We start from the raw sequence: 10,719 nt of genomic DNA, 5'->3' as shown, positions 1-10,719 counted from the left end.
GAAGTTGACACGACAAGCAAACAGAAAGGACATTGTTGGGTGGGAGGGGGGAGAGGGAGGAAGCAGGGGGGTTTCGGTGATGGGCCACAATAATCAACCTCATTGTATATCAACAAAATAAAATTAAGAAAGAGAAAAAAAATAAAATAAAATAAAAATTTTTTTAAAAATAAATTAAATAGTGCCGGCCCGGTGGCGCACTGCTACAGTGCGCCGCTTGGGAGCGCGGTGGCACTCCCGCCGAGGGTTCGGATCCCACGTACAGATCGGTTCCCGCTCACTGGCTGAGCGAGGTGCGGGCGCAACACCGAGGGTTGCGATCCCGTTGCCGGTCCCGGTCCGTTGCGGGCGCGACACTGAGGGTTGCGATCCGTTGCCGGACACGAAAAAAGACAAAAAGGAAAAAAATAAAATAAAATAAATTAATTACATAAAATAAAATAAAAACTGTTGGATTAGGCTAACCCTGGGAGATTTCTCCATTTGTAGTTTCTGTCCAGAGCGATTTTTCCCTTTTTTTTGTTTCTTGTCTATAAGGCAAATCTCTGTTAATGACAAACAGAGTCTTCTAAACTTCATGGTAACTCCAGTTGAAGATTATGTAAAGGTACTTTGAGAATGAATATAATATATCAGCTTGTTCTATTTTGTTCATATTATCAGTTATCCATGAAGAACTCAATCTGGTTAGCCGAACATGATTCTCCTTGTAGAAACCACATTTCATTTTAAATGCTACAATTTCTTGAATAATACAGTTATATATTTGCTTTCTCCTAACTCGCCTGATATGCAAGTGAAATTTCTCAGTCTTTAGCTTTAAAATCCCCACCAAAACTCTTCTTATGGATTCCAATTGTCATTGTTTCAGCACTTTCAATGACAATTTACATTTTTGGCTAATAGATTCACAATTTTACCTTTAGAATCTTTTAAAATTTTTGATGCATTTAAACTAATTTGTTAATTACATCTATAATATGCTATAATTTTACTATTTGTTTAAATCCTTTTGTGATACTGTATTTTCTCAATTATAAGATATCTTCTTTGACCTCTTAAAAAAAAATGCTGAACATCACTAAGCATTGGGGAAATGCAAAGCAAAACCACATTAAGACATCATCCCACCCCAATTACACTGGCTATTATCAAGCAGACAGAAAATAACAAATGCTGGCATGGATGCAGAGACACTAATTTACAGATTACAAACCAATCTACATTGTTGATGACACTGTAAATTAGTGCAGCCATTATGGAAAACAGTATGGAGGTTTTCAAACAACTACAACTAGAACTGCCATACAATCCTGCAATCCCACTGCTGGGTATATATCCAGAGGAATGTAAATCATTATTTTGAAGAGATATCTGCACTCCTGTGTTTAATGCAGCTCTTATTTACAATAGTCAAGAGTTGGAACCAACTTAACTGTCCACTGACAGACAGCTGGATAAGGAAAATGTGGTATATATGCACAATGGAAAACTACTCTGCCATAAAAAAGAATGGAATTCTGCCATTTGCAGCAACATGGATGAACTTAGAGAAAACTGTGTTAAGTGAAATAAGCCAAGCATGGAAAGAGAAATGCCATGTCTTTACTCATAAGTAGGAGCTAAGAAAACAAACAAATAAATTAAAAAAAAGAAAGATACAACAATAACAATTCATTGAACTTTCAAAAGGAGAGAACAGAACTGAGGCCAACAGAGGTGGGAAAGGGGGAGATGGAAGAAGGTTAGCAAGAAATTGGTTAAGGACCATAAAAAATTATTACAGTGTGCAATACTGAATATACTAACCATCCTGATTTGAGCACATGTTGCACACAGATATTGATATTCAACATTGTACTCCACAAATATGTACACTCAATTATGTTTCAATTAAAAAAAAGAAAAACAAAATCCAAGGATAGCTAAGATAGTCCTAAAAAAGAGTAAGATGGGGAGACCCACCATACCAGATATCAAGAATTATTTTTAAAATTTTTTTTTATTCTGCCAAAAAAACTAATAAAAATATTATTTCCTCCTACTTTTTTTTCTTTCCATTTAGCTTTATATATATTTCCCTTAGTTTATACATATTTCCCTTCTGCAGTTACTTGCATTTGAATATTTTAAATTGTTAGCAATGTCCCTGTTCAGTATTACCCAATGAATGTATACATGTGGAAGAAGGGAAGGGAATATATAATGGGAGATTAAAGATACCTAAAAATTCTTTCCTACTTCTCCCATTGGAATAGCAAATAGGAGTACAGTTTCCCTCTCCTGGAATCTGTGATGAATTTAGTGACTTTTTAGATAATTAGAATGTAGTGGAGACTAGGTAATAGGAAGTCCTGCAGCTTCAACCTGGGGCTTGTGTAACTTTCTTTCTTTCAACTAGCAAGAGGAAAGTTCAACAACCCTGACACCCTAATGTAGAAGCCAGAGGGCTGTTCCAAGTCTACTACTGAGCACATCAAGGTCTCCTCTTTTCTAATATCAGAGCTTTTTTTCCCTAGGCCTTTCCATTTGATTCTAATAGTTTGCATTTCTCAGTTAAAATTCCCCATCTATTTATGCATGTTAAAGACCTTGTCCATTAGCTCCTTTAACATATTAAAATATAGACTTTTTAACATCATTATCTGATAGTGAGTTATGAGTCATCTCTGAGTTATTCTTTTCATTGTTGAGTTTCTTGACAATTTGTTGGGGGTTTTCTCCCTTATTTTGTTGCATATCTCATAAAAATCATATGCTGTCCTAATCTTTAATTAAATTTTGGACAAAAAGAAAATTATTACAGGTACAAGAGTTAACACACTATATAGTAATGATGCAGGATTAGATGAAACAAAACAGAGAGCTTAGCTAGAAACTGTATTTTATAAAGTCGCTTACAGCTAGGGTTCTGGATACGTTAGGATCATCCAATTAGACACACCTGCATAAGATTTAGAAAGCAGAAGTGAGGGCCGGCCCGGTGGCGCACTGGATAGTGCGCCGCTTGGGAAGCGCGGCGGCGCTCCCGTCCGAGGGTTCGGATCCCACATACAGACCGGCTCCCGCTCGCTGGCTGAGCGAGGCGCGGGAGCAACGCCGAGGCTTGCGATCCCGTTGCTGGTCCCCGGTCCGGTGCGGGGGCAACACTGAGGGTTGCGATCCGTTGCCGGACACGGAAAAAGGACAAAAGACAAAAAAAAAAAAAAAAGAAAGCAGAAGTGAGGTAGAAGCCATTTTCCTAAGCTTCTGATAGGAAGCTGGCAAAAAAAAATATCAAAAGCAGCCATGTCTGCATGTCCAGTCACCAGCCTGGAGGTTCTGAGCAACTTGTGGCAGTGCCAGAATCAGCAGCAGTAGCAACTTTCTGATCTCGGGATTGTAGCCATGGTGGTGTGACCTGGGAACCAATAATCCAGAGGAAGTCCCCTCCCTGGACTTCCTTTCCTAATGGGCTTCTGCTGGTTTTCAGGAACCAAATTCTTCAATCCTTTTCTGCTTGAAATAACTAGAGTGCTATTCCTGCACTAAATCATGATAGACAAAAACTGTAACAGTTCCATAATGCAGAGTCAAGTCCAATAATCAAAAGAATAAATGAATATGAATTAACTAACTTGCAAAGATTTTTTTCACCATAAGGTTCAAAAATTGTGTTTCCCACAACTTTAAAAGGATTAAATTATACCATACCACAGATGAGAAAACTCTTAAAAACAAAATCGAGTTCAGATATTTTAAGAAAAGAAAGAGAGACTACTAAAGAAAAGAAAAGGAGGTTGTGCCCAGGTAATACACCAACCAAATATATACCACACAGACCTTTACTCAAACTGTTTTTTTAAAAATACTGAATCTTTTTCATAGTAAGAGTCAATTGTTGCATATCAGATGTTGGAATACAAATCTTCCTTAAAGAAAAAAAAAAGTAAACACACAGCCTTAATAAAGTACAGTGTGGACAAATACACCACACTCCAAAAAAAGAAAGAAAAGGAAGAATGAAGAAGGAAGAGGGAGAGAGAGAGAAAGGGAGGCAAGGAGCCAGAGTATTTTTCATATTAAACAATGTAGAGTAGGGGCCGGCCCGGTGGCACACTCGGTAGAGTGTGGCGCTTGGGAGCACGGTGGTGCTCCCGCTGAGGGTTTGGATCCCATATAGAGACCGGTCCGCTCACTGGTTGAGCGTGGTGCGGGCGCAACACCAAGGGTTGCGATCCCGTTGCCGGTCATGGTACAGGCGCAACACCGAGGGTTGTGATCCCGTTACCGGTCACAAAAAAAGACAAAAAGGAAAAAAAAAACAATCTAGAGTAAAATACAAGAAATCTGTGAGAACTCCCAGAACACAGACTCCAAAGAGAAAACTGAAACAACTACCTTGGTAGTTGTTTGGGAGGTTGGGAGAAGGTGCTTAAGCCATTTCTAAATAGTAAATTACCTTGAAGGACCCTGGTTCAGGTGAGAGCACTTCCAAAGAAGCATCTGAACTTCTTCTCCCAGGATGTGTTCTTGAAGGTGAGGGTGGTTTTGAAATTCCATCTAGATTTCCCTTTATAATATCCATTGATATCCTAAAACAAACAAAATATTTAAAAGTAAGTGACTTGGGTGTTTAAATGTTTCATTAGTTAATGTTAATATCCAATTACTCAGAGCTTTTGTTTTAAGGATTATGTTACTACCAAAGTCATACTTAAGGGTTCCCAGATTTCTTCAGAAGACATCTTTTGAGCATGGAATGTTAAATCTTATGTCACTATAGGCACAAGACATGCTTCCCAGGATGTTAGATACTGAAAGTAGCTAAGAGAGAATGCAGAAGTGGATGCCATCTTGATGGCTACCTGTGCCTCCAGGAGAATACATTTACTGTGTCCTTGGTCTTCCCTGAGGGAACACTCATGGGCCCTCTCAACCAAGATCCACTTCATCTTAATGATTTGCTAAAGCCTCCCCGCTACCTTCTTCCGGTTTTGCCTTCCTCATTCTACCCTTTCCCACTCTAGCTCAGCCTTCAGCATGGGCTTGCCCCCCCAGTTCTGATTTCTCCTCTTCTCTTTAGGGCCACAAACTAATAATAAGATAGGTAGTTTCATGGAGTGCCTACCTCCAGGGCACTGCTCTCATTTTATCAACCCTCCCCTACTAAAGCCCATGGTTCTACTTCCACCCTCTGAAGAAAGAGAACAAAGCCTACTTCCTTTATTAGAGGACAGACTTTCATTATCTGGCTACACATTGCCAATCTCTTTCATTATTTTTCAAATGACACCATCATAGACCTCTCACCACCATTGCTCCTCTATTCTCAGTTCTGTTTTCTGAAACAAGAAATAGTAAGTAGGTGGCGTAAGCTAGAGGGAGAACATAACCATTGCAGGCACATTGATCCTTCCAAACTGTGCCTCACTCAGAACCACTACAGATTTGTCCAGTGATGTAGGGGTAACATACATGCTGGGTAAAAAGGAAGAAATAGGAAGAATTCCAGCTTTTGACTTCTCATACTTAGCTTTTACATGTGAATGGATATCTTCCAACAAATCCTTTTCTAAATTCCTATGAATTTTATGTTTAACCATTTCTCTCATAATACAACGAAGAAAGGCAATTGCCTCTACCCCAACAATGTCCTTTTCTTACCCTACAAAATGACTCATCTTTCTTTCTTTTTCTGACAGCAGAGTCCCGAGAAGCTTTGCACATAGGAGGAAGCACAAACATTAAAAGCATAAAGTCTCTCCTAGGCACACAGACGAATAATATGGTTTGGTCTCCATTCAATATGCTAAAGCTGATGTTTAAGAGGCCAGTAGGTCAACTCTTCCCATCTCAGCAAATGAAAAAAGCATTGATTCTAACATTATTCAAACTCTGCAAAAAGGTTTGGACTCACTCAGGAAGACACTGACATTATTACCATGGGATGATGGATCACCCTGGCCCTCACGTCACAACCAAAAAGCATAAGGCACCAAAAGGCTAAACATCTTGTAAATGCCCTCAGCAGCCTGTCAAGGGAGACTTATTGAAGCTTACAGAGGGGGCAATGAAATGGAAACACGTGCAGAGCCAGTATAATACATGTCAGTAAAGGAAGAGGCACAGGGAACCATTAATGACACGGATCAGCTAAAAGGCTCCAGAAATCTTTCAATTTGCTTTAGAAATAAGTCTGTTCTATTATGTTCTCTCCTAAAAGTAATAAATGAAATAAAATACAATTCCTAGGGTAGGTGGGGATATAATTGGCCGACTACCTTATGAATTTGGCCATGTGGCAAAAAACATTAAAACAGGGCATTAAAACAGGATCTCATAGATGTATTTGAATGTTTGAGAAGAAATCTCAATTGACACAGGGAAATTTCACAACAAAAATAAAGCACTGTACAAGAAAGAAAGCAATCAAACAATAGATAGTTATCATATAAGCCCTGAATGTTGATTTAACCAAATATTGTACCTTAATTACATTGAGTGTATGGAGGGAGAAGTGCGCAAAGGAATGGGGTAGTATAAAAAATCTATTTGTCATGATAGGATATGAAAGAGAATGTCCATAAACTGATAACGCCAAACAATTGCTAAATAAATATAATATTTAGGAGTTTAAGATGGTTGCCTCTGGGGAATGAGACAAGGAATTGCTTTCTTTTCCTCCATTGTAAAAGTTATAGTACAATTTGACATACTTTAATAAAGGTAAAAACTAATTTTAAAAGTAATAAATAAATGTGAAATATGAACTCTCCAAGGGACTGGAAGGAAACAAAATGTTAATTTGCATAATTATCAAATTAATGACATATTAAGCACGTCACCAACAGCATAAATCAAAAAAAAAGATACTATTAGATTTAACGTAATGCTCTTGAGTCTCAAACATAAAAAGAATTCTAAACGAAATTAAAATGGACCTGAGAAACTGGGGAAAATATATGCAATATGGATGTTATACAAAACTTTAATCAATTTACATATTTATAAGAGCTTTGACAAATCAATAAGAAAAAAAAAATGTTCCAATAGAAAACTGGCTAAGGATATAAACAAGAAATTCACATACAAAAAATAAAGAAAGAAGTTCAAATTGTCAATAATCTTGCTTTTAAAAAGTCCAATTTCTCTAATTAAAGGACTATACAGAAAGGGACCTGAAGGGCCGAGCCCGTGGCGCACTCGGGAGAGTGCGGCGCTGGGAGCACAGCAGCGCTCCCACCACGGGTTCAGATCCTATATAGGGATGACTGGTTCGCTCACAGCACTCACTGGCTGAGTGCAGTGTGGCCGGTCTCAAAAAGGACAAAAAAAAAGAAAGGGACCTAAAAAACAATCTCACATCAAAAAAGTAAGGGTGGTTGGTTCTGGATTGGTGGGTTCCTGAATGTTTTTATGTCCTTTTCTTACCTTTTGCTTATCGGCATTTTCTGGCTTTTTATTAACTATATCTTGCATTCATAATTAAAGAATTTATTTATTGTAGAAATTTCCTAAAAAGTATTCAAAAATAAAAATCACCCAACATCTCACCACCCTGAGCTAAGCACTATTGGTACATTTCTTTTCCACTGTTGCACTGTCATTTTCAACAAAATTGGACTCACATGTTTTCCACTTAACATTACATGAGGAGCATTTTCTTATGACATTAAAATACTTCAAAATAGAATATTATTTACTTCATTATATTCAATTAAATAGATACATGACCAGATTCTAAACTGTAACAAATTACTAACATGTGCCAATTTTTTATAACATTCATTTCAAACAAAAGTTAAACTTTTTACAGGGTTGTAAGAAATGCAACCACTATGGATAATTTAACACCAAAATGGGGACATGTTCTTGCTGTAATTTGATATTTTTGGATAAATAAAAGAATCAAAAGAAAATGAGTCTTCCTCTGTTTAGTAATTATGAATAACAAGCCTTAAAAAGTGAAATTTATTTATTTTCATGATTTTTATGTATAAAAATTACTTATGGTCAATTTTTTTATTTTATATATTTATTTATTATGTAAGATATACTTGCCCATCAGGAAAAAAAAATCAAATACAGAAGAATGTCAAAGTTTTTAAAGTCAAAATTCCCTTCACCCTATGAACCAGTGTTAAAAAATTCTTAAGCTTCATTTTTTCAGACATATGCAAACCTATCCTTTAGGCCCACCTACTCCTTCCTAACAAATGCACATAAATGACACGGTGCTTTGTAACTCACTTCTTCACACTTAACACTATATTTTAGAGAATTTCTATATCACTATTTATAGACTTACGAAATAAGCTTCCAAACGACAGTGTGATATTCAATTCCAGAGATATAGAATATTTTAACCAGCTCATTTACACTGTATATAGAGTATTTGCTAATAAAAGCAATTTTAAAACTTACAAAAATGGATCACAGACCTAAAGTAAAACTTAAAACTATACAATTTCTAGAAAATATGTGTGACTGTGGGTTAGGCAAAGATTTCTTGTATATAATATTAAAGGCATGATTCATAAAAGAGAATATTGATAAATTGGAATGCATCTGTTGGGAAAATAGAATAATTTACTCAGGTCCCCTCGCTTTAGGGACAGTTGGGGGTGGTGCGGCACATTCTTTGTAAGCAAATTGTGTGTGGGTGGGTGGAGTTAGTGTGTGTGCATGGCACTGCCACCTTGGCTGGCAACTGCCTTGGGCATCCACTGTGCGCAGCTATGCTCTCCAACCTACCAAGGACCTTTTGATGTTTACCTAGCTCATAGACCTGCATGTGAGGGGTCTGGTGACCCAGCCCTACCTCAACAATTGGCCCAGTCAGCAGGATTATGGGCAGGTAAAAGAGCTCAACAGCATCAAAATTGTACTTGTACTTTTCAAAAGGCATTGTTAAGAAAAGGAAAACAAAACCCAAAGAGTAGGAGAAAACATTTGCAAAACACATATCTAACAAAGGACTTGTATCCAAGATATATAAAAAAGTATCAAGATTTAATAATAAAAAACAAAAGATTTGAAAAGCCATATCACGTACAAAAAATGTGTGAATGTAAATTAGCTCATGAAAAGATCATTAGTCCTCAGAAAAATGTGAATTAAAACCACAATGAGATAGCACTACACACCTGTTTGAATGGCAAAAATTAATTTTTTCAATAACTGACAATACCAAGTGCTGCCAAAGTTGGGGAACAACTGGAATTCTCATATATTGCCGCAATGAGAATGAAAAATGGGACAGCCACTTTACAAAACTGCTCGGCAGTTTCTTATAAAGTTAAACATACACTTGCCATATGACTCCACAATCTCATCCCTAAATATTTACCCAAGAAATTAAAACATATTCATACAAAAAACTGTACATGCATATTTATAGTGGCTTTGTTAATAACTGCCAAAAACTAGAAACAATCCAAATGTCCCTCAATTAGGGAATGGATAAACAAACTATGGTACATCCATTCAATGGAATACTAGTTAGCAAATTAAGGGAAAAAATAACTGATACACAGAACATGGATGAATATCAACTGCACTATGCTAAGTTGAAAAAAGCCAGATTCAAAAAGTAACATAATGTTTGCTTCCATCAATACAACAGTCTGGGGAAAAGACCCCAGGCAGCTTGCCCACAATGTGCACAGAAGGCAGGACCCAGTACCACTTGCTGCAACTGAGGCCACACAGGCAGGGAAAAGCCCCCAGGCAGCCTGCCCACTGCCTGCACAGAAGGCAGGACCAAGAGCCTCCCTCTGCGACTGGGGACACACAGGCTGGAAAAGCCCCAGATAGCCCTCCTACCACCCATAACGAAGGCAGGACCCAGCACTGTCTGCTGCAACCAGGAGGCCCCACACAACCTCTGCACAGGTGGCCCACAACAGCCACCACCACAGCTTCTACCACTGCAAGGATGGCTATACACCACAGTAGCAGCCATGACCACCACGCAGGTGGCCTGCCACATATTCAACTGCATTGACACAAGGAGAGTCACTTGAGGCGCCTGGAAAAAGAGGAGGAAGTCTTTCTCCTCAAAGTCTACTCCAGAGTAATAGAAGCAGAAACTGATCTACTACATGACCAGAAATCAATATAGAGATATTAGAAATATGAAAAAATAAGAAAATAAGACACCACTAAAGAAATATAGTAATTCTCAAGTACCAGACCCTACAGAAAGTCAATAAATGTGATATACCACACCAACAAACTCAAGGACAAAAACCATATGATTATCTCAGTACACACAGAAACAGCATTTGACAAAAATTCAGCAATACTTCGTGATAAAAACTCTCAGCAAATTCGGTATAGAAGGAAAATATCTCAACACAATAAAAGCCATGTGTGACATACCCACCTACAATGTCATCCTGAACAGGAACAAGACAAAGATGCCCACTGTCACCACTCCTATTAAACATAGTGTTAGAAGTGCTGGCAAGGGCCGGCCCGGTGGCGCACTGCTACAGTGCGCCGCTTAGGAGTACGGTGGCGCTCCCGCTGAGGGTTCGGATCCCACATACAGACCGGTTCCCGCTCACTGGCTGAGTGAGGTGTGGGAGCAACACCGAGGGTTGCGATCCCGTTGCCGGTCCCGGTCCGGTACGGGCGCAACACTGAGGGTTGCGATCCGTTGCCGGACATGAAAAAAGACAAAAAAAAAAAAAAAAAAAGAAGTGCTGGCAAGAACAATCAGGCAAGAGAAAG

The 10,719-nt window shown here is 38.3% G+C and overlaps 1 protein-coding gene across 1 annotated transcript in view; it reads right to left on the bottom strand.

The window, feature by feature from the left end:
- The window catches only part of FSIP1 (fibrous sheath interacting protein 1), a 215,819-nt gene that overhangs the window by 201,196 nt on the left and 3,904 nt on the right, over positions 1–10,719 (bottom strand). Inside the window, exon 2 of the mRNA XM_008566109.1 lies at positions 4,442–4,574. Coding sequence (XP_008564331.1) covers positions 4,442–4,574 — 133 coding nt within the window. The remainder of the gene's footprint in view (positions 1–4,441; positions 4,575–10,719) is intronic.

This window comes from Galeopterus variegatus, unplaced genomic scaffold (genome assembly GCF_000696425.1).
Source record: "Galeopterus variegatus unplaced genomic scaffold, G_variegatus-3.0.2 Scaffold220, whole genome shotgun sequence".
Lineage (NCBI taxonomy): Eukaryota > Metazoa > Chordata > Mammalia > Dermoptera > Cynocephalidae > Galeopterus > Galeopterus variegatus.
This window is presented reverse-complemented; position numbering and strand designations above follow the sequence as displayed.